Source organism: Phocoena sinus, chromosome 11 (genome assembly GCF_008692025.1).
Source record: "Phocoena sinus isolate mPhoSin1 chromosome 11, mPhoSin1.pri, whole genome shotgun sequence".
Classification (NCBI taxonomy): domain Eukaryota; kingdom Metazoa; phylum Chordata; class Mammalia; order Artiodactyla; family Phocoenidae; genus Phocoena; species Phocoena sinus.
Window position 1 is genome coordinate 66,647,717 of NC_045773.1, and position 26,768 is coordinate 66,674,484.

Genomic DNA, 26,768 nt, shown 5'->3' on the forward strand with positions numbered 1-26,768 from the left:
TCTCTAATCCATTCTTTTTAATGGCTAATATTCCATGGTATGAATTCAACCGTTGTCTTGTTGGTAAATCACATCCTGTTAAATGATTATCCGGATTATAAGTCAAGAAGTCTGCAGTTAATTTTTAAAATACTTGTTTTTAAAAAATGTATATCCCTTCTCATTTGCTCCAAGTCTCATGTAGGTTCTTCAAAAATTATCCCATTCCACAGTGCTATTCATTTACCTGCTTGAAAACTGCACTTCAACATAAATAAATAGGTAGATAGATAAATAAATAAAAGTAAGGCTTGATTCCATGTAAAAAGGTGGCAGAGTTGCCTGTTTTCAGTCCTCTTCTTTCTCAATCCCTCTGTAGCCCTTGACACTGACCTGTGGAAAACACCTCCCTCCCTTGGCTTCTGTGAAACTTACTACTCCCCTCCTGAACCTCCTCTTTCCGCTTGTCTCCGCTGTAGGATCTTCTGCCTGTCTCTGAAACACTGGTCTCCCCTACCAGTCTGCCCTTGGGTTCTCCTCTTTTCTTTCTCCCTGGGAGAGATCTCAACTCTGTGCTTTACCTTCCACCCATGGGCAACCTCCGTGCCCAGCCCACTTCTCACTTGAGCTCTAGTCCTGTAAATCCAAGTGTCAGGAGCTCATCTCCATCAGCTGTCTCCCAAAGCACCTCTACTTCTGGTCAGGACCAAGCTCTGGAGCGTTTGCCTCCGTGTCACATGTCCAACCCCCTGGCTACTGCCTCAGTTTAGAACCTTGCTGTTTCACTCCTAGGCTTTGCCAGTAATTGCCTAATATGTTTCTCTTTCTTTTTTGGCTGTGAATTCATGACTTTATTTTTTTTCCAGTTTTTTTTTAATTGGAGTATAATTGCTTTACCATGTTGTGTTAGTTTCTGCTGTACAATGAAGTGAATCAGCTGTATATATACCTATATCCCCTCCCTCTTGGACCTCCCTCCCACCCCCCCGACCCCCCACCTCATTTGTTTCTCACGCACATCCTACCATCCCAATTCACCGTCCACTTAGCTGCTGCAGTGATCTTTCTAAAGCACGTGTCACTTCACTTCCGTGCTCAGCACTCCTCAATGGCTCTCCCTTACCCACAAGACAAGAAGTCCTGGCTGGCCCCTCCAGCCTCATTCCACTTCTTGGCTTTGCCTCCCCTCCTCATCTCTTGTGTCCCACCTCTACTAGACCATCCATAATTCCTGGAAGCATCCAGGCTATGTGTGTGTTTTGTGTGTGTGTGTGTGTGTGTGTGTGTTAAGAGCAGTTTTAGGTTCATAGCAAAACTGAACAAAAAGTTCAGAGAGTTCCCGTATACCCCCGGTCCCACACAGGCACAGCTTCCCCACCACTGACTTCCTGCACCACAGTGGTACATCTGTCACAGTCAGTGAACCTACACTGGCACATCATCACCCAGAATCCATAGTCCATTTGCATTAGGGGTCACACTTGGTGTTCTACATTCTGTGGGTTTGGACAAATGTATACTGACATGTATCCATCATTATAGTATCATACACAATATAATATATAGAATAGTTTCACTGCCCTAAAAAATACTCTGTGCTCTGCCACTTCAACCCTCCCTCCCTGTTAACCCCTGGCCACCACTGATCTTTTTACTGTCTCCATAGTTCTGCCTTTTCCAGAGTGTCATATAGTTGACATCAATCACACAATATGTAGCCTTTTCAGATTGGCTTCTTTCACTTAGAAATATGCATTTGAGTTTTCTCCATGTCTTTTCATAGCTTGAAAGCTCATTTCTTTTTAGTGCTGAATGATATTCCATTGAATGTACCACAGTTTATCCATTCACCTACTTGGTTGCTTCCAAGTTTTGGCAATTATGAGTAAAGCTTCTATGAACATCCATGTGCAGTTTTTTGTAGGGACATAAGTTTTCAAGTCCTTTGGGTAATACCCAAAAAGCACAATTGCTGGATCGTATGATAAGAGTAATGTTTAGTTTTGTAAGAAACTGCCAAGCTCTTATAAAATGTCTGTACCATTTTGCATTTCCACTGATAATGAATGAGTTCCTGTGCTCTTCATCCTCATCAGCATTAGGTGTTGTCAGCGTTCTGGATTTTGGCCAGTTTAATAGTTGTATAGTGATACCTCATTGTTTTAATTTGCAATTCCCTATAACATGATGTTGAACATCTTTTCATATGCTTACTTGCCATCTGTGTATCTTCTTCAGTGAGGTGTCTGTTCAGACCTTGGCCCATTTTGTAATCAGGTAGTTCATTTTTTTATTGTTGAGTTTTAAGACTATGTATATTTCGGATAATAGTCCTTGATCAAACGTATGTTTCGTAAATATTTTCTCCCATTGGTGGCTTGTCTTCTCATTCTCTTGACATTATCTTTCACAGTGCAGAAATTCAAAATTTTAATGAAGTCCAGCCTATCAATTGTTTCTTTCATGGATCATGCCTCTAGTGTTGTATCCAAAAAGTCATCCCCATACCCAAGGTCACCTAGGTTTTCACCTGTGTTATCTTCTAGGAGTTTTATAGTTTTGCATTTTACATTTAGGTCCATAACCCATTTTGAGTTAATTTTTATGAAGGGTGTAAGGTCTGGGTCTAGATTTTTTTTTTTTTTTTTTTTTTGCGTTACGCGGGCCTCTCACTGCTGTGGCCTCTCCCGTCGCGGAGCACAGGCTCCGGACATGCAGGCTCAGCGGCCATGGCTCACGGGCCCAGCCGCTCCGCGGCATGCGGGATCTTCCTGGACCGGGGCACGAACCCACATCCCCTGCACCGGCAGGCGGACTCTCAACCACTGCGCCACCAGGGAAGCCCTAGATTCATTTTTTGGCGTGTGGGTGTCCAGTTCTTTCAGCACCATTTGTTGAAAATACTATCTTTGCTTCATTGTATTGCCTTTGCTCATTCGTCAAAGATCAATTTGCCATATTTATGTGGATCTATTTCTGGGCTTCCTACTCTGCTCTATTGATACTTTGTCTCTTCTTTTTCCAATACCACATTGTTTTGATTACTGTAGCTTTATAGTAAGTCTTGAGGTCCAGTATTGTCAGTTGTCTGACTTTATTCTTCTCCAATATTGAGTTGGCTATTCTGGGTCCTTTGCCTTTCGTAAACTTCAGAATCAGTTTGTCAAAATTCACAAAATAACTTGCTGGAATTTTGATTGAGATTGTGTTGACTCTGCAGATCTAGTTGCATCCAGGTTGTTTTAAATTAGAAGTTATAATTCCTATCCCATGATAATATTTTTATACTCCAATATGTCCTTTTTGCTCAGTTTGAATTCCATTGTATTAGGGCACATTCCTTCAACATGACACATGTACTTTAGGCTTTCTTAATAAATCAAACTGACAAGCCTCTAGGTACCATGTAGATATTTCACCAATCTTATTTTTTCATAATAATGACTTTATTATTTCTATAAAAATGATTCATCTTATAAAGAATTGAAGACAGTTTGAGTGATCTTATGAAAACCTCCACCCAGCGATAACTACTGACTTTAGGTGAACAGCATTCTAGGTATCTCGAGGGTATTTCTAGTTAGAAGGCCAGATAGAAATGCTTTTATTAAAATGGGCCCAGTCATGCCATTTAAAGAATAAAAACACTACATCAATTTTATGTGAATGTAACAGAAGAAAAAGAAAGTGAAGTAGACATTTCTTCCCCACACACACAAAAAATTAATTCTTAAAAGATCTCTGTGAAGTTAAGATGATGAGAAACATTGAGAAACTACAGCTGTTCTTAATAAGGTTTCCTTTTTAGATGGCATGGTTCAAGGCTCTGAAGATAAGGGAATAGCCTGCTCTTTTACCAACTTTATCTCTTCCTCTACTTTCCAATTTGTGTGAATTATAACTATATTGACATTATCAGGGTCTATTGCATTTTCTTCTGCTCTGAAACCATAATTCTCAGAGTTATTTAGCCTTCATTTTATATTTAAAATGATTTGTGACTCACCACCAGTACTTTTACCATCACTTCTTCATTCCTGAGTTGTTTTTAAACTCTCAGTTGGCTGAATCATCACTAAGTTTTTCTAGGATGGCTCATCAACGCTGTGTTTTCTGTATTTGAGAATGTTTCTGTGGTCTTTATGCTTGAATATGACTTGGCTGAATAAAGTATTCTTGCATCACATTTCCTTTTGCTCAGAACTTCGGAGGCATTTCTCCATTGTCATTTGGCAGCATTGACTGTTGGTAGGGGCAAGACAGGCCAGCCTAAGATTCCCTTTTAAAATGAAGGTTCCTTTCTTTTTTTCTTTCTTATTCTTTCTCCCCTCTTTTTCTTTCTTATTCTTCCTCCCCTCCCCCCCTGCTCCTCATTCTTCTTCCTCTCCTTCTTCTCCTTTCCTCCTCCTCCTTTTTTTTCCCCAAATAAATGTATTTATTTATTTATTTGGCTGCGTTGGGTCTTCGTTGCTGTGCGAGGGCTTTCTGTAGTGGCGGCGTGCGGGGGCTACTCTTTGTTGTGGTACGTGGGCTTCTCATTGTGGTGGCTTCTCTTGTTGAGGAGCACGGGCTCTAGGCACGCAGGCTTCAGTAGTCGTGGCATGCAGGCTCAGTAGTTGTGGCTCGCGGGGTGTAGAGCGCAGGCACAGTAGTTGTGGCGCACGGGCTTAGTTGCTCCGTGGCATGTGGGATCTTCCCGGACCAGGGCTCGAACCCGTGTCCCCTGCATTGGCAAGCGGATTCTTAACCACTGCGCCACCAGGGAAGTCCTCCTCCTTCTTCTTCATCTATGTACCTGAAGAATTCTTTCTTTCTTGTTCTTTATCAGTTTTTCCTGGAAAAAGGTGTGCGCTTTTTTTTTTTTTTTTTTGGCCACACTGCGCGTGGCTTGGGGGATCTTAGTTCCCCAACCAGGGATTGAACCCGGGCCCCTGCAGTGAAAGCGCCGAGTCCTAACCACTGGACCGCCAGGGAATTCCCAAGGTGTGCTCTTTTGAGTTGCAATTCCATTCTTCATTCTGGGGAAGGTGGTTTGTATTTTCTTTAAAATGACTACTTTTTCTTTTCCATTTGTTAGGTTCTCTGTTTCAGATTCTATATTTATTCCTTTGTTTCATTGTCTTGATCTTTTATGACTAATGTCTTCTCTTTTTTAATACTTACCTTTTTTCTCAAAAGGAAGAAAAAAAGACATCTTACGAAGTTCTCTCAATGGTCTGTGGTTCCAAAGAATGGAGCCATTTTCTCTCTGTGTTCACCGTGGGCGGAGGGAAGTGTAGGGGCTCAGCTCTGCCCGAGAAGCGCACAATTTACCCACAGCTTGTGGGCTGGCTGGAGGCTGGCCTGACATTGGGGCCCCACTCTTGGCAAAGATAGTGAAGAGCAGCATTCCCTGATTGACTTTCACGCCTTCTAGGTTAAATCTCTTTAGAAAAATCTCAGAGTTACCCAAACAGAATAAAAATGTCCTTTCTTATTTTGGGGAAAGATTTGCACCGACATCTAAGATAACCCCATTTAAGCTTTTGAAATGGTGTATAGTAGAACTTCGGTGTTTCTCCAGAGATCAGTACCTGTGCTGTCATCACAGGGTAAAAAAAATATTCAGTATGTAAATAAAACAGGGGAAAAAAAAAAAAAGATGAACTGCTTTCGCAGTTGCCTGCAAAGCAGAGGCAGAGTTCTTTAGCAGGCCTGCTTGCACAAATGCAAATGTTGAGATGACTTTCCGTAATGTACAAAAGCAAACTCGGCCAGGCATTGATTGTGAAATGAACTCACAAATGACTGTACACAGCTGGTATAAATCAGTGCCACCCGGCAAAACAGAGGAGCCCAATCAGGGCTTGGTTGTTGCTTTTCTTGAATTCTTTCTTAATATATCTGTTTTTAAAAAAAAAATGATTCTGTCAACTGGGATTATTACACTGCATAATGATATTTTTTATGTCCAAACATATGAATAAAATTACTTTCTCACCATGTATATTATGGTTATACATGCTTTCTGAAAGTGAATTAACACAGAAATAAATCTGTGATGTCAAGAATGTACATTAACCTGTTTGGGCCTTATAAATACGTAAAAATAGCATCTAGCTTTTTGCCTCTCTGTGGAGGTATACTTATATCTTATGCTGAATCTAGAACTGGACATTTTGTGTATTAGCATATACAGTTACATTTACTTGGTACAGTTTAACAATAATTTTTTTTTCTTTTTTTTTGTGGTACATGCACCTCTCACTGTTGTGGCCTCTCCTGTGGAGCACAGGCTCCAGACGCGCAGGCTCAGTGGCCATGGCTCACGGGCCTAGCCGCTCTGCGGCATGTGGGATCTTCCCGGACTGGGGCACGAACCGTGTCCCCTGCATCGGCAGGCAGACTCTTAACCACTGTGCCACCAGGGAAGCCCTAAAAATAATTTTTAAAATACCACGTGTTGGGTGTTGTGCCTGGTGGTCTAGGGAATACAATAAAAGGCTTTAATGTAGTCTTATTATGAATACCATAAAAAAAAACTTACCTTTTTTCTCATTTACCATGATTATCTTAAGTCTTACCTCCATATCAGTTTATTTTTCAGCCATATCTACTCAGTTTCTTGTTACTTCTGATATGTTAGTTTTATAAAAGTGCCATCAGTTTGTTCCCTTTTTATCTCGTTCTGTCATTTCACCTTTGCTTACTTCTTGAATTCATGTTGTTGTTAATTTTTTTTAATTTTATTTTATTATTTTTGTTTGTGTTGGGTCTTCATTGCTGTGCACGGGCTTTCTCTAGCTGTGGCTACTCTTCATTGTGGTGCGAGGGCTTCTCATTGCGGTGGCTTCTCTTGTTGTGGAGCACAGGCTGTAGGCGCGTGGGCTTCAGTAGTTGCAGCACATGGGCTAAGTAGTTGCGACATGTGGGCCCTAGAGTGCGAGGGCTTCAGTAGTTGCGGCTTGTGGGCTCAGTAGTTGTGGCTCGCGGGCTCTAGAGTGCAGGCTCAGTAGTTGTGGCGCACAGGCTTAGTTGCTCCTTGGCATGTGGGATCTTCCCAGCCCAGGGATTGAACCCATGTCTCCTGCATTGGCAGGCGGATTCTCAACCACTGCGCCACCAGGGAAGTCCCGTTAAATTTTTCTGTAGTTCAAAATGCTGTAGGAAAATTTTTTTCTGTTCCTTGGGTTACATTTTTTTCTAGACTTGGTTTTCATCGATCACATACATGTTCCTTTCTTTCATATATTTCTGTAGCTACCCTGCCATTTCTTTTCAATGTCTCATGCTTAACATGGCAGCTCTGGCCAAACCTTTTGTTTGTTTCTGTATAATCTGGGTACATTCTCAATTCTAACAGCGTCTGTACCCACCACTAAGATTTTACAAATGCTAACGTTTTACCATATTAACGAAGTATTGACTTATGCAACCCATTTAGCACTTGCCACAAAAGCCCCATCTTTGCACTTTCTTACCTGAGGATCCTCCTCACCGGGTAGACAGCTGAGACTCTCTCTCCCTGTCTTCCTGACCTCGAGTCGACTTTCTCTGTCTTCACTCTGTCCTGATCAGGAACTCATATTTTCTCAACTTCCTACCATATTCCATCTTCTTGTTTAAAAAAAAAAAAAATCCTTATTTTCCATCCCCACAAAGTGGAAGTACTGAAAACTAAGTTAATGAAAACCTTGTAAATCTAAGAAACTACAGCATTAGTCTAAAAGCCAACTCAATAGTCCCTTCCTTTTCATCCACTCAGGCACATACCCACACACAGGGCCTCCTTGCCCCTCAGGAGCCTCCCCCTGAGGTGGAAGGGCCAGGGACTCAGGAGCCAAAGGCCTCAGTAGGAATCCCACTTCTGGCTTGCTGGGACACTGACCTTGGGGAGTTCCACTGACCTCTCTGGTTTTGGTTTCCTCATCCCTAAATCAATGCAGCTAATCCTGTCTTCGGAACATCAGTATAAAGATACCTGAGACCAGGTATGTGAAGGGCCCAGCTCTGTCCCTGCACAGATCAGGGACTCGGTGTGTTCTCCCACTTTCCTCTCATCCTCAGCCTGTGTCCTCTCTCACAGTTAGCTTCTGCCCTCCACTGTGGACAGCCCTCCTCCAGCCTCAAGAGCCATCCTTGAAATCACAGGCAGAGCTAGACCAGACCCCAAAGGTTCTCTAATCACCCCCTCCCTTTTTATGAATAGGTAAAGCTGAGGCCCGTAGTTGGTGGCTGAATCAAGAGTGGAAGCACCCACCCAGTGCTCCCGACCACCAATCCTCTTAGGTTGATGGAAATACTGTCTTTCTGCTCCCCGGTACCCTGCATAGTCCTCTCCTTGGCTCCCCTTAGCCCAGTTCCATCCTGAACCCTCGGTAAAAATCACCTGAAGATATCACCTCCCAGCCTCCCACCAAGCTCAGCCTTCATCCTCTTTGCTGGCTCCCAGCATTTAATGCTTTCCTTCACCCTGTCTGGCCCGGGTTTGTGGAACAAGGACAAAGCTCGTCCTTTTCAGCTGAATTCATCGCCAGCTCCTTCGAGAGGCTGGGTCCTTCAATGTTCTGTCAGAGCCCCATGCTGCTCTCCTGCCCTCTGGTTCCCTAAGGCGGATCATGTGGGCAGAGGCAGCCACATTCTCCTTCCACCCACACAGATCCCTTCCTGGCTGAGGACAAAACTCTACACAGATGTGCAGCCAACAGCATACTTTACGAGGCTTCGGAGAGAACTGTCTTGGCCCAGAAGATACTTCTTGGCCCTCAGGCTCCCCAACTCCTGCCCGACCCCCAGTGCCTGCAGGTCTGTCCTCTACCAGTCTCCAGGCATCTTGAGTCGAGCTGTGCAGAGCACCAAGGGCTGGCTGTACGTGTTATGTTTTAGTCTAGATATCCTTGGGGTTACCCCAAAGAACGTGGTCCCAGCCCCTTGAGGTTTAAAAATCTTGTTGTGGAGACATGGGGATCAAGTGTAAAGTGCACTTTAAGAACTAAATACTGGGAAGTAAGATGCTCTCTGAGGATTAAACCGTATCAATACAAGATGAATTAGATGCAAAGCCACCTGAAGGAATGGTCTCCAGATTTGACTGAAATCAGAATGGAGATATAACACAGAGAAACATTAATGTAAAGATTGTGCCCATCAGAAAATGGAGAGAGTGGCCACCGGTGGAAGCCCAGAAAAGGGAGAGCCTTGGAGGCAGAGGCTGGTGGTGCCCATCTGACTGGGGAGACAATGCCCCCCAGGTGGTTGGCATAACTGGCCTTACCCACACCTCCCTGGATTCCAAAGCTTCATCCATGCTAAGCTGCCAGGGGAGTGCAGAAAGCTGGGAGCAGGGGGTGGGGGGCAGGGGTGGACTGGAGTCGCTGGTGAAAGCCAGGCTGTGAGCTCCATGAGAACACTGCTCTTCACGAGCGTTTCCTGAATGAATGCTGCAGGATGAAAACTACCCCAGAGAACGTGAGGCCTGAGCTGGACCCTCAAATATGTTAAAGGACTTAGGTATGTGGACGAGGGGCAGGAAAATAGATATTCCAGAATGGGTGCTTTGCATGGAAAATGAAGGCACAGAGGTAGGGAGAGCACGATGTGTGCAGAGGACCAGAAGGAGGCTGGCAAACACAGCGAGTCCTAGGGTAGGGCCAGGTTGTGAGATCAGATGCCATGCAGTGGGAGCCACTGAGTTCCTCAGAAGGAAAGACACAGGATGAAAGTGGTGTTTGAGTATCATCAGCCTGGCTAGGCTGCTGACAGGTGCCAGGAGAGGAATGGGAATGTGGGGGGCAGAGACCGGGGGCCAGGCAGTTAGCTAGGAGGCTGTGGAATAACCCACATCAGGGTCATGGGACTGTTTGCCACAGCAGGCACTAGAAATAAAGTTGGGAAAGACCAGCAGGGATATGTACAAAAAGCATTGCTGCAGCATCGTTTGTATTGTTGAAAACAAAACAAAACAAAAAAACAAAAAGGAAACAACCCAAATGTCCATCAGTAGGAAAACAGATAGGTAGATGGCTGTGTATTCATACAGTAGAATACTGTACAGCAGGGAAAATGATCAGGTAGCTCTACATGCCTCGATGTCAAGAAATCTTAGGAAGGAAAGAGGGAAGAGGGAAAGAAGGGAAAAACAAGTTTTAGAAGGATCTAACCCATGCTGTCCAATGCAGTAGCCACAAGCTACATGTGGCTATTTAAGCTTAAATTAATTAAAATAAAAATGCAGTTCCTTAGCCCCACTAGCCACATTTCAAGTGCTTGTTAACCACATGCAATTAGTGGCTACCATACTGGATGGTGCAGATAACATTTCCACCATCACAGAGAGTTCCTTTGGACAGCGCTGACCTTTTAAAACATACAAAACAATATTACATATTGTGCCTGGATAAGGAATGTATAGTAAAAGTACAATGGAGATCATGCAAATGTCGAACAAATTCAGACAGTGGTATGCCTGGGAAGGTGAGTGTTAGGATCAGAGAAGGGACACTAGGGGCTTCCATGTTTTATCTCCGAAGCCAGGTGGTGGCTAGATGAGTGCTCATTATATTATCATCTATACTTTCCTATGCCTTAAGCATTTCATAATAAATACATTTTTAAAGAAGATGGACTGGGACTTCCCTGGTGGCACAGTGGTTAAAGAATCCGCCTGCCAGTGCAGGGGACATGGGTTCGATCCCTGGTCCTGGAAGAACCCACATGCCACGGACCAACTAAGCCCGTGCGCCACAACTACTGAGCCTGTGCTCTAGAGCCCGCGTGCTGCAACTACTGAAGCTCGCGTGCCTAAGAGCCCACACTCCGAAATAAAAGAAGCCACCGCAATGAGAAGCCCACACACCACAACGAAGAGTAGCCACTGCTTGCCACAACTAGAGAAAGCCCGAGTGCAGCAACGAAGACCCAATGCAGCCAAAAAAAAAAGAAAAAAGAAGATTGGAATGGACCTGAAGGACAATGTGATGAAGACTGCATACAGGCCAGGCAGGAGACAAAAATGGCTTGAATTTTTTGCCTGGAAAATGGCAGGAGGAAGGGGGTGGTGCTGCCTGCGGGGATATCTGACCTTCCTCATTTTGGTATCCACACCGTCCCACGTGTACCATTCAGCCACTCCCTTGTTGCCATCATCATCCTCCATCCTCATAGACACTCTTCTCTGGTCCTCGTCGCCCTGGTTACCTGGCCTCCAGACAGTTGTGACGGGGGCAGGCACAAACACCTGTAGAGGCTGGCCCCCTGCTGGTCACACACACACCTCCAGGTGGCCCTCCTGCTGGCCCAGACTTAGCTCCCACAATTCTGGCCACAGGCTCCTTCACCCCAGCTCCAAAACCAAGCCGGCCCACACTCCTACAGGGGGCCATTCATGTCCCATTAGTGTCCCAGCAAGGCCTGGGACAGCTGTGCTCTGTCAGGAATTTGCACCAGGAAGCCAGTGGCCCAGGGGAGGTCTGGGCCAGGCGCCCAGCCCTGCTGAGGCCAAGAGTCTCCGGGATGCAGGCTTTGGGCCTTAGCTAAGCTTGGTATTTCAGGGGAGAGAGGGAGACTCCGACTCCAGTGGGCTGGGCGCCGGGACCTGGTCATGATTCGGGGCTGGCTGGGTCAGCTAGGCTCTCCTCTTTGGAGCCATTTGTTGTGGCCCCCACTGTGGTGGGGATGCTCTCTCCTCAGAGCCCCTAGTCCCTATTCCCAAAGCAAGAAACCCTAGACCAGGAAATTAGTTAGCAGATCCCATTCTGCCCCTGTTGAGGCACCTGGGGACCTCCTGCCTCTTTCCACTGATTCAAAACAGCTACCATTTATCAAGTGCTACGTATTTGACATTCATTTTATTGAATCATCCCTGCAAGTCTCTGAGGAAGGTGGTATTATTCCATTTTACATATGAACAAAGTGAGGGTTGAGGGGGTGAATGATTTGCCCAGCTAATGTATGACAGTCATGCTTAGAATGTGGATGTGTCTGACCTGTTTTCACCTCTGAACTCTCTTGACCCCCTTTTCCTCTCCCTTCCTCTGGCACTCACCCTGCCTCCCTGCCCTTCAGTCTGTCTCTTCCTCCCCAGCCTTTCTCTGAACCTCTGTGTGACTCCCTCCTCTGCTCCTTTCTCTTTGCCCCATTTCCCGTCTCCCCTACTCCCTCTCCTTCCCTGACCCAGAAACACAAAGATAATTCACTATACAGTGAATTGTGTATCATCAAGTGGCTGGGACTGCAAAAGCCAGGCTTCCAGGGTTTGGATTCAGTGCCGGTGACCTTTCATTTCCATGAGAACACGGAATATGGCATCCAGCAATCTGACCTGAGCCTGACGTGTAAATTCTAATAAAAGAGCAAGCTGAGCTACAATGGTGAGAATAGGAACTAAGAAAATAATATCCACAATATAAGAAAAAGCCTTGCGCCCAAAGGCAAATGATTCACCTGATGTCTAACTTTGAGAACGGGATAAGTTACACCACAGCTACTCTGTGGAATATTTTGCGAACATTGCAAAGTGGTAGTTAGAAAGATATGAGCAAGTTGGAGAAATTATAACTACCTAGAAAAAAAAAAGTCACAACCCAACATTGTACATGTGCTATTCCTTCATTAAGGAAAGAAAAAGGAAACATACTAGGACTGTGCTTCTCAAATTGTCAGTGGTAAAGGATGAGTTTGTGTTTTTAAAATTTCCAGTCCATTACAAACCAACAGTTTTGTAAAATACCATAAAAATAAACGACAAACATGTATGCGTCAAAGGACGAGCATCTAAAATTGTACTTTTTTTTTTTTTTTTTTGAGGTACGCGGGCCTCTCACTGTTGTGGTCTCTCCTGTTGCGGAGCACAGGCTCCAGACGCGCAGGCTCAGCAGCCATGGCTCACGGGCCTAGCTGCTCCACGGCATGTGGGATCTTCCCGGATCAGGGCACGAACCCGGGTCCCCTGCATCGGCAGGCGGACTCCCAACCACTGCGCCACCAGGGAAGCCCTAAAATTATACTTTTTTAAAAACTTGCAAAACTAAACAGTCATAAAACACACAAAACAATCCAATTCGAAATGAACAAAAGACATGAACAGACACTTCACCAAAGAGGATGGCAAATAAGCACATGAAAAGATGTTCACTATCATTATCCACTAGGATATGCAGAGTAAAACCACAATGAGATCTCACTGCACACCGATTAAAATGACCACATCAGTTTCCTAGGGCTGCATAACAAACTACCACAAACTGGGCAGCTTAAAACAACAACATAAAACATTAAAAAATTATTATTATTATTAGAAAAGCAAAATGAAAACTAGATATACAAGATGCAAGCTGGGGACTTCCCTGGTGGCACAGTGGTTAAGAATCCGCCTGCCAGTGCAGGAGACACAGGTTCGAGCCCTGGTCCGGGAAGATCCCACATGCTGCGGAGCAACTAAGCCCGTGCGCCACAACTACTGAGCCCACGCTCTAGGGCCCGCAAGCCACAACTCCTAAGCCTGCGTGCCGCAACTACTGAGGTCTGCGCGCCTAGAGCCCCTGCTCTGCAACAAAAGAAGCCACCGCAATGAGAAGACCGCGCACCGCGAGAAAGAGTAGCCCCCGCTCACCGCAACTAGAGAAAGACTGCGCGCAGCAATGAAGACCCAACACAGCCATTAATTAATTAATTAAATTAAAAAAAAAAGATGCAAGCCTCAATTTTTGAATAAGAGGTTCAGCAGACATAAAACAACTATGTCAAATTGCCGTAAGAGTTCCTCAGTGCCCACTCTTGTTTTCTGCACCTGTTGTGCTGAGAAGCAGTAGTGAACATTTGGCAGAATGGCACTGGGCTGTTGACCACACTTTGAGTAGCACCTGCTCAAAGACGAGAAGCAAATACTAGAGATGGAATTTTCTTTTCCCCTCTTTGGCTTAATTTTTTGTTGTGGAATTATATTGCTATTCAAAATGAAACAATTTAAGGAATTCCCTGGCAGTCCAGTGGTTAGGACTCCACTTTCACTGTGGGGGCCCAGGTTCAATCCCTGGTCGCGGAACTAAGATCCTGCAAGCCGCCCGGTGCAGCCAAAAAAAAAAGAAACGATTTAAGGCATATATAGATTGTAACACAAAATAAATTTCCCCCGAGTTCTGGTTAAAGAGAAAAACACAGTTGATGTAAACCACAGCCAATCCTGCATGTGCTTAAATCTGTCACCACCCCTCCCTCTCCTCCTCCCCTAACTTCGCCTCCTGTCCTCCATTCCTCTCTCTCCCCAGTCTGCTTGCCCTCAACCTCCCTCTCTTCCCAGTGGCAGGTCCCAGGCTCTGGTGCACCCCTCCCCAGCCCCCAACATTGAGGAAATCACTTCACCTCTCTGAGCATCAGTTTCCTCATGTGTGGTGATTATGAGACCCACCTCAGAGCTGTCATATGAGGAGTAAATGAGGTCACCCACACAGCAAGGACTCTGAGCACTGTGTGGGCATGTGCATGTACAGAGTAGGGCCCTCTGGCTGCGTGCAGCGGTCCGCAAACACTCGGGCCAGCTCTGGTCGGCCTCCCAGTCTTGTTCCATCTCACCGTCCCCTCTCAGGCAAACCAGGCTCCTTCTCCACCTCCTCAGTCTGCATCCTCTGCCCTCCAAGGGTGCATGTCCTCCCCGTCCAGCTGTGAGATCCGCCAGGCCAAGGGGGTTCCTCCCAGAGGAAAAGCCAGGCCAGGCTGCTGTATTTTTTTCTCTACTACAACTTGAGGCCCTGTAATTTCTCCCACCTGTAATAATAAATAATAATAATAATGAATACATTCATACTGGCTAACTCAATGAGCAGTTAGTATGTGCCAGGCATTATCCCAAGCCCTATCAGTATACTAACTCATTTAATGCTCATGACCATCCTATGAGGTAGGTTCTGTTCTAAGCCCAATTTACAGAAACTGAGGCCAGCAAGCAGGGAAATAGCTTGCCCAAGGCCACCCAGATGATAAGCCCCATGCACTTAACCGCAATGCTCTACACGTTTCCTGGCAGTTTCCCTGCTTCGTGATGGTGGGGACCAGATCTGTCTTATTCACCCAGCTCAGTGCCTGGCACAATGGAGAAGCTCTGTAAATCTTTGTTGAATGAACAGATGAATGAATGGGTGAATAAATGCTGCTCATTGGGCTATCTTAACCAGTTTTATGTGTATAGTTCACTGAAAGTGCAGGCTTCAAGGATCCCAGCTAGACTCCAGAGTACTGGTTCCCACTTCCTACCTCATGCAAGGGCAGGGACCAAGGCCAAGACCTTGGTCCCTGCCCTTGCATGGTCATTGCAATGCAAGTGCTTGGCCACTGGACCTATTTCCCTTCCAATACACCCACCTCAGAGCTCCTGCTATATCAGCTCACTCACCACTCTGCTTTTCTGCTCTCTCTTGATGTCAAAAACAGACACATTCTATTTTCTACATATTCAGAGCAGGAAGGGTCCCAGCATCCCACTTCCAAATGAGCACCTCAAGCACATGCAAGCCACAATTGTATCCATAGTGAAAAGCCTATTCCAAGGCTGGGTGGTTGTTGTCTACTGTTACTGAGAGCCTACTATGTGCCAGTTACTGTACTGGGTGCTTTTTATACATTTGATCTCATTTAATCTTCCTTCCAGTTCCGTTAGGTAGGTACTATTACTGTCACTGGTTCAGTTGAGAAAACTGCCAAAAACACAGCTAGAAAAGGAACAGAACCAGGATTCAGACTTAGGTTGGCCCAACCTTTGCCAAATACATCTTGTCTTCCTCCATCCTGCCACACGCCGCCTGTTGCTTCCTCACCTTGCCCAGTCCTCTGGGGGTAGGATCCATGTGACTCCCTTCTTGTTACCTGTCCTCAGCACCCAGTGGGTGTGACCTGGGGTGCAAGCAGTCGTTGCAGAGGTTACTGTGATTTTGCCCCTGGAGACCTGTCCACAACTCAGGAGGGACTGCGGAACTCACACAGCTCTTGGCCTGAGCCCCTGTTACCAAGCGAAAGGAGGCTTTAGCCAAGGACTCTGAGGGGAGATAAATGCTGGGAGTGGACTCAACTCTGGTCGGGACCCAAGCACCCAGCCCTCCCTGAGACATTGTTTGAACTGGGCCAGGCCACCAGACACAGCCCCTCCCGCCCGCCCCAGCCAGGGTGGTGCTTGTGTGGGAAGGACTTTAACTCCAGCTGCCAGACCCCTGAACGGGAGAGGCAGAGAGGACTGGCCAACATGCACAACTTCCGCAGCCTCCTGGCCCATCTGCTGCTGCCGCTGCTACTGCTGGGGGCTGCCGTGGGCCCTGCCGGAGCCCTCAGTGATGATGAAAAACACGTGATGGTGGAGCTGCACAATCTCTACCGATCCCAGGTGTCCCCACCGGCCGCCAACATGCTGCAAATGGTAAGTGTGGCCAGGGCCCCCACCAACCCCTTTCACGGCGTGAGTGGAAGTTATCTCGGGGATTCATCTCTCCGGCAGGAACAGAGTCCCTGACATTGTAGAATTCACAGGCCCCCATAAGCAGCCTCATTATACAGATGAGGAAACTGAGGCTCAGAGGGACTTGCTGGTCCCTCAGGGGCTTGTATGTCCCATAGCTGGTAGAGCCAGACCTGAAAGCCCTGCTCCCTGATCCAATGACCCCTTCCCAGCACTTCCTAAAATGCATGTGCCCCTGGGAGGGGGAACACAGGAAGTTCCTAATACCTTGGTGAAACGATCTTTCAGATACCTTCCAAGGAGATGAGAAGAAAAAATAGGGCAGCAGGATGAGTCCCAGCACCCAGGGTAGGAGGGATGTACTAAGGAGGTGGGGTGAGAACAGGAACCAGAAGTAGACAGGGCTCTGAATCACACAGATCAAAATCTGTCTCGACCACTCACAAGGCCTGTGATTTGGGGTGAGTCCCTTAACCTAGTAAGGACCCTCAGTTTCCCATCTGTAAAATGATGTCATAATTAGAGCTACATAAATATCAACATGGACAGAATCTCACAGATATAATATTGAATGGGGGAAAATGAAATCTAAAAGAAGTACACATACATATATTTTTAGTATAGTACGGTATATTTACATGAAAGAGATAAAGTGAGAAATTCACCCCCTTCCTGCCCTCCCTGAGGGCTACACAGGCCCTTATTCTCCAGTCACCCTTAGGTGAGGGGCAGTGTCCAGGGACCCCCTAGCCATTGCCTGAGAGCAAGGTTGCACCAGGCGTCCAAGACCAGAGTTCTAACAGCTCTGTCCAATCAGCTGAAGTGACTCTGGGTGGACCCTTTACCTTCAAAGGCGTCTGTTTCCTGATCACATGGTACGGGCAGTCCCTGCCCTGAGGGTCAGACAGGATGACCTATGAAAAAGATCTAGGAAGGGCTCCACGGATGCACACAGCACCGCCCTTCACAGCCCTATCAGCCTTGGCAACCAGGAATTGCAGACAACAAACTAGGAGCTCCCGATTCTGTTACCAGCTCTGCCAACAGTTCCCCAGTTGAGGCCTGGAACACATTGTTGGGCCTCAGTTTCCCCATCTGTAGGTCCCTGATGCCCTAGAGTCTTGCTGGCTGAGGCTGGGGGCTACACAGGCTGCAAGCTGCTTTGTAGACAGAGATGGACCTCAGGAGTGGGGCAACATTCTAGGAAGCAGTTCAGATATTGATGGGATATGCTGCTGCCTGGTAGGAAGTGATCTGAGGAGGGGGAGATAAGGCTGGACTGGGACACTAGGATAAATTTGGGACAAGGCGTAGGCTCAGCTTCAGCAGTGGTAAATACAGAGGCTCTGGAGTCAGATGGCCTGGGTTCAAATCTTGACTTTGCCATTTATTAGCTATGTGACCTCAGCCAAGTTACTTAACCTCTCTGTGCCCCAACTGTAAATCAGGGATGATAACACTATAATAACTCCCTTGTAGAGTGGTTGAAAGGATGAAATGAGTGACTATGTGTAAAGCATTTAGAACAGGGCCTGGCACACAGTAAGTGCGCAATAAGTGTTTGATAACAAAAGAGGGAATGGATCCAGGGTGAAGCAGGGGGGGGTTATCACAGATTCTTCTCTCTCCCTCAGCCTCCAAGTCTAATCATCACCACTTTTACCTCCCAGAAGTTTCAATTTTTCTTGAATCCTATCTCCCCCCCACCCCTCCGCCACCTCTTTGACACAACCCTGGTTCAGTCTTTCATTTCTTTTCCCACGGAATTCTAGAACAGCCTTTACCTGCTTTCTCAGCCTCTGGCTTCTACTACCAGGATGAATGATCCAACACACTGGCCTGACCCTTTTCAAAACCCTTCCGTGGCTCGCATTGGCTCCCTGATGCCTCCAGATAAAGCCCCAGCTCCTGAGAAGCCCCACTCTATGTGTCTAGCCTTGTCTACCTCTCCAGCCTCCTCTCCTTCACACTTTCTCCTTGAGTAACCCGAGCAGCTTATCTTTCCCCCACCAAAACGTTTCCCAGCTCCATGCCTTTATTCATGTTTGCCCTCTGTTCAGGATGCCTTTCCCCTCTCCACCTGGCCAATGCCTCATCTTTTAACACTTAGCTTAATGTCTCCTTCTCCATCCTCAGGTTGCACTAAATGGCCCTCTTTTGGTGCCCCTATACTACCCATCGCATATCTGTCAGTTACCACATGGTGGCCCAGTTAACAGTTTATGACACTGGGAACTTGGGCTTCTTGGTCCTTGCTGTCACCCCAGGGCTGGCATAGTGCTCAGGACTGTTGAATGAATGAGTGAGTGGATGAATGAATGGACTTGCTTTCAGATGGTGACCAAGTGGCCAGTGAGGGTGGGTACCTTGACTCTTGAACCTCCACAGGGGTCTCTGGACAACTGAGAAGCCTTAAGACTCACAGGAATGACTCTCTAATGGTGGGACTCCAGGCATCCAGTCAGGATGGAAATTACAGCCGAGCTCTGTAGGAGAGACTGCTTTAAGCAGGGCTGTGTCTCAGTCATCAACAGCTGAGAAATGTCTGTTGAGCACCTGCTCTGGGCCAGCACTGTGCCAGACATGCTGAAGGAGCTTACAGTCTAGTCTGGAGCCCTGAAGGTCATCCCAGACACCCTGAGCCTGGTCCCCAGCACCCTGCCCCTTTCCCGCTCCCTATCCTCCACTACTACCAGTTTGAGAGAGCCTCAGGGACCAGTGACTTGGGACAAAAATGCCCACAGAGGGAAAGGGATTCACTGAGTTTACAGCATTTTACTATCCCAGCCCAGTGCTCCCATCCGTACCCCAGGCAGCTGCTCCTGAGAACCCTGGGGGGGGGGGGTGGCCACACAGCCCCCTCCCCTCAGGGTCACCCAAGCTCTTGGTACTTTATGGGCTGTCTGGCTCCCACAGCTGGCAGGCCCCCAGAGGGTGGAGCAAGAGTTGCTGCCAGGCCATCCATTTCTAGGAGAGGCCAAGGACAGTTTAATGGGATCCAGGCCTCCTTCCTCAGTCCCTTGGTCAGATGCCTTGTTAATCTGTCTTCCCACCCACACTGGGCCCATCCTTCCAGCCTGGGACACAGAACCTCAGAGGCCCTCTAACCTGAAATGCCCCCTCCCACCATCTCACCTGAGGTCCTCCCTGGAGAACACTGCCTTTGGGACCTGACAGCTCTTTGGGCCACCAAGGCTCTGAAAATAGGCCTCTCAGTGAGGGTCACACACACACACACACACACACACACTTAATTTTCTTGGGGAAAGGGGTTGTCCAGTTGACAAGAGAGCAACTGGGAGGGAAGCCCAGAGCTGGTAAAGCTGGGCTATCCCAAGGGGAGAGTGGGAGGTTAAAGGGGGTGCTGGCCCCTCAAGTAAGATTTCTGGTGGGTGGGTAGAGGGAGTGGAATGGCTGAATAAACAACCCAGCCCTGGAACATCTCACTGGACATCGTGTGTGAGCTTCAGAACAGTTCAAGCAGCCCTGGCAGGGGCATCACCACCCATCTTGCAAATAGAATGACATTACTATTAATTAATAATCCCATTATCAAAAACATCATCTCATTTTTTCTTCCCAAAGTCCTATGAGAGTTCAGAAAGTTAGGCAATCTGTCTAAAACCACACAGCTGGTGAATGGTCCCAAGTTTGCCTAACTCCATGGCCTGGGATGGCACCCTCCCACCTCCCCACAGAAGCTCCCCATCAGCACAGCTGTGTTCCAGATCATGTCCACGAGTCACCCTGCAAGGAGGGGAGGGTCTTCGGCCTCCAGAGGCCCCCCAGAACACCCTCCACCTTCTTTTCTGATCCTCACCCAATTTGGACATCCTTACCTCCCTCTCCCACCCTCCTTTCCCGCCTCCACTGAGCCCGAGGCGTCCTCACCTCCCCCTCGCAACCTGACCCGCAGAGGTGGGACGAGGAGCTGGCCGCCTTCGCCAAGGCCTATGCGCAGCAGTGCGTGTGGGGCCACAACAAGGAGCGCGGGCGTCGCGGCGAGAACCTGTTCGCCATTACGGACGAGGGCCTGGACGTGCCGCTGGCCATGGAGGAGTGGCACCACGAGCGCGAACACTACAACCTCAGCGCCGCCACCTGCGCCACAGGCCAGATGTGCGGCCACTACACGCAGGTGCGAAGCTGGACGGGCGGGCGGGGCCACAGGGCAATGGGCGGGGCCGGGAAGGGCCGGGCGGGGCCGCCTCTCCAGTCAGAGCCCGGGAGTCCGTAAGCCCCGTTTGCATCCTTCATAAAAGTCATCTCTCCACAGGAATTCATGTGTTGTCCAGGCCCCCAACGAAGTCTGCTTCTCAGACTGTCTAAACCATTTTCAGCTGTCTCTTTAAAAACCACAATCTTCTGAAAACCTAGGCGGCCCCTCTCGGCCTCCTGGTCCTGAAGAGACCTGAATTAGGTGTCTCAGAGCCTTTTTCCTGGAGGGTAGTTACTGTGCCAGGCGATCCTGATCGAGCTCTAAGCAGTCTTGTCCTCTGGCCGAGGTTACACACGGCTGTTTGCCCCAGCAGTGAAGGGCTTCCCCCGCTGCCTTCGGTCTTCTCTCTCTCACTGTCCCTCTTGTCATTTCTCAGAGTGTCTAAGTTGCTGCTTCCAATCTGCCAGGGACTGATAAAGCAAATACACAATTTTTCTTCTGCCTTGAAAAACTACATGCGAAATAAGAGAGTAAGCTGTCATCAAGTGAACGTTTCAGAGAGCCTTCCAAGAGCATTTCCTGCCTCTTGCTATGTCAGGGTTTTACTGCATTTTGAAAGTTTGAGTTTGCAGACAAGGGGCATAGGGGTGTGTGTAGGGGAGTTAACATTAGTGTTATTGAATTCTTTTTTTTTCTTCCCAATGCTTATTTGTTGTTCAAACAATAACATGACAAATTTTAAAAAAAGAAAAAGGAAATGAACCAACCATCTTCCCACCCATATCCACCAATTCCATTTTCCAGTGTTTCTTTGGGTGGTATTTTTAGTGATCTTTAGAGAAGGAAATCCTAACATCACCCACCCAGATCAGGAAGTTGTGAGGCCCCAGCCCTCCCTGCCCCCTTCTCTCTCTTCCCTGCCACCTCTCACACTCCCCGTACATACATCCTCCTGCAGGAATTGCTGTCAGTGCCCAGCAGGAGTCGGGCTGCCCCATCTCCACCCCTGTGTTCTCTAAGGCTGAGTGCATGTGCATTCTGGGGTCATTTCTGCCTGGGAGATGCTCGACAGTGGTCCCTTGGGAACTCTCAGCTGATTCAAGCAGCAAGACCCCAATCCTGGGGAGTTGTGCAGAATTAACAGCAAGAGCCAGATCTCACAACAAAAAACGGGCCTCAGTTTGAGTAACTCCTGGGGAGACTGGGCCTAGAAATAGCAAAGGGAAGCTATATTGGCTTGTCTCAGCCAATGGCAGGGCACAAAGTTTGTTTTGACTTTTTAAAGTTTATACTTAAGACAGAACGCCTTCTACCAGTTAGGAGACCCACACTTAGAAATGGCAGGGCAGGTCCCTGCTTACTTGTGATTTGGGGGGAAGTTTTACTTCCAAAATGGCTCCTCCTGTTCCCTTCCTTGGCCTTTGCTTGTTGCTGATGTTTAAGATTCTCCCATTTGAGATTCATTCCTTTGTTATATCCCTTGTTTAAAATGCAAGGGCCTCTAGAAGGAGCCCACAGAAGAATTCATGAGGGTCTATCAAAGGGGAAGGTTTTCAGAGGGAAAGAGTCCTAGTGAAATAGTGTGTGTGGTTGGTAGAGGAGAGTAGGCTGCTTGGGACAAATTTCCCCCCAAGCCCCCTGTTCAGAGTTTTGTCCTGAAGCTGTGTGTCCTCAGGGACTTGGATCTTACATATAGGGTTCCTCCTCTCCTCACTCATAGAAGGCTGATGTAGAGAGACACTAGCTAGGAGCCATCTTGCGCAGGCTAAACTGTTGGGTTTTCCCTCCTTCAGGTGGTCTGGGCCAAGACAGAGAGGATTGGCTGTGGTGCCCACTTCTGTGAGAAGCTCCAGGGCGTTGAGGAGACCGATATCCACTTGCTGGTTTGCAACTATGAGCCCCCGTGAGTGGCGAGGGAGCCCTGGGGGAAGGGGGTGGGCAGAGCCAAGGGGAGGGCTGAGCTGGACACAGTCTAAGGAGGAGGAAGGGGGCCAATCTGGGGTCCATACCCTATACCCTTGGAGGAGCTGCGAGGGCACCCATGGGAGTCTGCTCTTACTGGCCCAGCAAGTTAGTGTAGGGCAAGTAAGACCCAGGGAGCGCTTCCAGACTAGGTGTGTGTATGAGGGATAGGGACAGGGGTTGGCAGGGACCCCCCTCCCCCCAGCATCCTCCTCACCTCCTGCAGGGGGAACGTGAAGGGGCAGAGGCCCTACCAGGAGGGAACTCCATGCTCCCAATGTCCCTTGGGCTACCACTGTGAAAACTCCCTGTGTGGTGAGTCCGGGGTGGGGTGGGGTGGGGTGGGGGGAGGCAGGTGAGGCAGGGGACGCCTACTGGATGGTCTGGTGTCTTCCAAGGCTCCAGAGTGGTGCGTGGGCCAGGGGAGGAACCCTCAGCGGCCCCACCCCCTCCGGGTTCCCAAGCCCGCTTTACCTGCTTTGCCCTCCTTGCGCACCACTTTGGCGCCCTGGCATTCCAAGTGAACAGCTTTCTACCCTCCAAGCAGAGGGTAGAGGAGAGTTGGGGGCTCCTGAGCACAGGGGGTGCGGGGGTGGAGGTGGGAGGCGTGGCCAGATGGGTGGTCAGAGGGACTCCAAAGGCCAGGCCTGCAATGCGATGGGTGTTTTAGGAACAGGAATCCAGCGGGAGAAATCCCCTGAAAAAGTGGAAATGCGTGTGTAGAGAGGGGAAGACTTGGACAAGGAGGTGGTTGGAGGGGCAACTGTCAGTCACAAGAAATAACATGTATTATCAATGAGGGACATATTCGCTGGAGAGGGTGTGTGCATGTGTGTTTGTGTGTCTTCGTAGGACATTTGATCACCTCACCTTGATTGCGGTGGGGTGAGGGATGCGGGGTCCTGCTTGCAGCACTAATGCCAGGCCTTGTCTCTCTTATCAGAACCCATCAGAGGCCCGGAAGAGGCTCAGGATTTGCCTTACCTAGTAACCGAGGCCCCATCTTCCCTGGCAACAGAAGCCTCAGGCTCTAGGAAAGAGGGTATCACTTCTTCCTTAGCAACGGAAACTCCATCCTTCTTGGTAACAGAGGTCTCAGGCTCCCTGGCAACAAACGCTCTACCTTCTGTAGAAACCAAGGCCCCATCTTCCTTAGTAACAGAAGACTCCCCTTCCATGGCAACAGAGGCTCCACCTTCCTTAGCAACTGAGGTCCCTTCCTTTTTGGCAACTCACAGCCTACTCTATTTGGATGAGAGACCGGCTACCCTCCCCAAATCAACCCATGATCCTACCCCCAAATCAGCAGATAAAGAGGCCAGCAGTACAAGAATGCCCTCCAGGAGCCCAGAGAGTTCTCTGCAGCCCAAGATGTCCTTGACGGGGACATGGGAGCCGCTACCCCACTCCCAGGAGGAGGGCGAGGCTGAGGCCGAGTCACCTCATTCCAGTGAGATCTTGGCCTCAGTTTTTCCAGCGCAGGACAAGCCAGGTGAGCTGCAGGCCACACTGGAGCACAAGGGACACACCTCCTCCAAGTCCCTGTCCAACTCCCCCAGTGCCTCTGCCACCGCTAATGCCATGGGTGGGCGTACCCTGGCCCTGCAGTCCTCCTTGCCAGGTAAGGCCTGTAGCTCCCATCCTACCTTCCCTCCTGGTTCCAGAATGTCAGCACCCTGCCTCTAGTATAGATGATATAGGCACGGCGGGGCATGCACCCTCCAAGTAGGAGCTTCCTCCCTGGCTGCTGGGCCCCACGTGCATGCCTTGGTAGCGTGGGTGGGAGGTCAGGCAGAGCTGTCTCCAGGCTGAGGCAAAGCCTCTCCCTTCCTGCAGGTGCAGAGGGCCCTGAAAAGCATGGCATCAAGTCAGGGTTGAACTCGAGCCCTGGGCACGGCTGGGGCCTCCTCCTGGGACTGCTGCTACTGCCTCCCCTGGTGCTGGCTGGAATCTTCTGAAGGGGTCACCACTCAAAGGCAAGGCCTCATGGGGGGGGACCCTAGCCTCATGCCCACTCTGCATTGTCTTTCTCCAATAAGAGACCACAGCTTCCTGGAAGGTCCTCTCTGTGGCCCAGCAGCCCCCTTCACCCCAGCCAGACTCCAGGCCAGAGGCCTTGTGCCCTCAGGAGGCCTCGACAGGGACGATGCCTCTGCCTTTGGGGAGGTCCACCCCTCAGCCAGCTGCAGGTTGTTCTGAGCAGTGTTCCTGTGGCCTATGCCCACTCTCCAGCTGTCCTGTGGCCACAGTCCTGCTCTTCCAGGGACAGAAGATCGCAGGGCTTCCCAGGAACCCCTCAGCCCCTTCCAGTCCCCTGGCCTCTTCGTTGAGCCATTGGAGTCTAAGGCTGTTCCCAGGAGTGCTTCCTGCCTTCCCAGGGTGAAGAGGTCAGCTGTCCTCCTGCCACCTCCCCCACCCTGTCCCCAGCCCGCCAAACAAGATGTTTCTTGGCTGAAGTCCCTCTGGAAGGGAAAGGCTGCAGGGCATGTGCCTCATCCACAGACATCTTTGGGGGCATGGGGCCTGGCCACTGCGAGCTCAGGTTGCTGCCCGCTGGCTGCATGTGTCTGGACCCCTTCTGTTCCTCCCATCTCAGTCTGGGGGCGGCAGTGAGTGAGGACTCTGGGGAGGTCCCTGCCTGCCTGGCCTTGGGTTGTCTGCCTGGGCAAGGTAAAGGTTCTCCCTGAGTATCCGGTCCCCTAACTTTCCTGTTTAGAAGGCAGCGGGTGTCCTAAGGGGCAGATGAAGGACAAGCCCCATCTGAGAGGGGTTCTATGGGTGGAGCAGGCAGGGACCAGGGAAGGGAGGCAGCCCCTGACTCCTGAATAAAAGCCTGTGTAAGAGGACCAGTCGCCGTGCTTGTGAACAACAAAGGGGGCAAGGGAGGGCTCTTGGGCGGAGGGCCCTGAGAGGCTCACCTCTTCCCCTACTGACTCATGGCAACTGTTCCTTCTTCACACGCCCTCTCCCCCAAACACTCCATTTAATTCTTTGAGGCACTTTTCCTTTCCTTCCTAACCCCCGACCCCAAATCTTCAGGTAGCCGGCGGAAAGGGGCTAGGGCCAAGGGTTGGCGAAGGGTGCTGGGCTGACTCTCCCAGCTCTGGGAGTGATTAGTGGAGCCTAGCTGGGTTCGTGACCCAGGATCAAGGAGTGGCACACGACCTCTTCACAGGGGCCCTGCTGCCCATGCCCACCCAGGACACAAGGTCTGAAATGTACCTCAGCATGGTTTTGCCAACCCTTGGTGCTTAGAGGAGTCCTGAGAAAGGGCTCTGGAGTCCCAGACACCCTCCAGGGAAGCACAGGATTGTCCCGAAGTGCTGTGGGGCAGGAAAGCACAAGTGTGTGAGTAGGGCTAGCAATGGTAGGTGATGAGGGCAGCCTGGGACCCAGCTGGGGCTGGTGGGGAGGGGCAGCTAAACAGGAAGCATACAAATCAGTCCAGGGCTGAAGGCTGTGTGTGTGTGTATGAGATGATAGAATGTATCTCCATTAACGTATAACTCATAACATACGATTCACTCATTTAAAGTGTACCACTCAGTGGTTTTTAGTATATTCACAGGGTTGTGCAACCATCACCACAATTTGGGAACACTTTTATCACCCCAAACAGAAACCCCACACCCCTCAGCAGTCACTTCCCATTTTCCCTTCACGCCCCCCAGCCCCTGCCCTAAGCAATCACTAATCTATTGTCTCTATGGGTTTGTCTATTCTTTTTTTTTTTTTTTGCTGTACGCGGGCCTCTCACTGTCGTGGCCTCTCCCGTTGCGGAGCACAGGCTCCGGACGCGCAGGCTCAGTGGCCATGGCTCACGGGCCCAGCCGCTCCGTGGCATGTGGGATCTTCCCGGACCAGGGCACGAACCCGTGTCCCCTGCATCGGCAGGCGGACTCTCAACCACTGCGCCACCAGGGAAGCCCTATTCTGACATTTTATATAAATAGAATCATACAATATGTGGCCTTTTGTGTCTGGCTTCTTTCACTTAGCATATTTTCAGGTTCATCCATGTTGTAACATGAGATAGTACTTTATTCCTTTTTACGACCAAGTAATATTCCTTTGTATGGAATATATTTTATTTATCCATTCATCAATTGTTGGGCACTTGGCTTGTTTCCACATTTTGGCTATTATAAATAATGCTGCTACAAACATTCATGTAAAAGTTTTTGTATGGCAATATGTCTTCATTTCTCTTGGGTACATACTAGGAGTGGTATCATATGGCTACTCTGATCA

The 26,768-nt window shown here is 48.9% G+C and overlaps 1 protein-coding gene across 1 annotated transcript; it reads left to right on the top strand.

Annotated features, from left to right (window-relative positions):
- Nucleotides 1-16,107: 16,107 nt before the first annotated feature.
- On the top strand, nt 16,108-25,363 carry PI16 (peptidase inhibitor 16). The gene is made up of 6 exons (XM_032647639.1): nt 16,108-16,357; nt 20,313-20,534; nt 22,349-22,458; nt 22,744-22,832; nt 23,461-24,138; nt 24,354-25,363. Exons 1-6 carry the CDS (start codon nt 16,187-16,189, stop codon nt 24,473-24,475), a joined length of 1,392 nt encoding a protein of 463 aa, XP_032503530.1. The 5' UTR covers nt 16,108-16,186; the 3' UTR covers nt 24,476-25,363.
- The last annotated feature ends 1,405 nt before the right edge of the window (nt 25,364-26,768 follow it).

Excerpts from the sequence above, each read along its gene's own strand:
- PI16 (XM_032647639.1), top strand. The coding sequence starts at position 16,187 with ATGCACAACTTCCGCAGCCTCCTGGCCCATCTGCTGCTGCCGCTGCTA. Across the intron at positions 20,535-22,348 it reads TGTGCGGCCACTACACGCAG|GTGGTCTGGGCCAAGACAGA; the intron begins GTGCGAAGCTGG and ends TCCCTCCTTCAG. Across the intron at positions 22,833-23,460 it reads CTGTGAAAACTCCCTGTGTG|AACCCATCAGAGGCCCGGAA; the intron begins GTGAGTCCGGGG and ends CTCTCTTATCAG.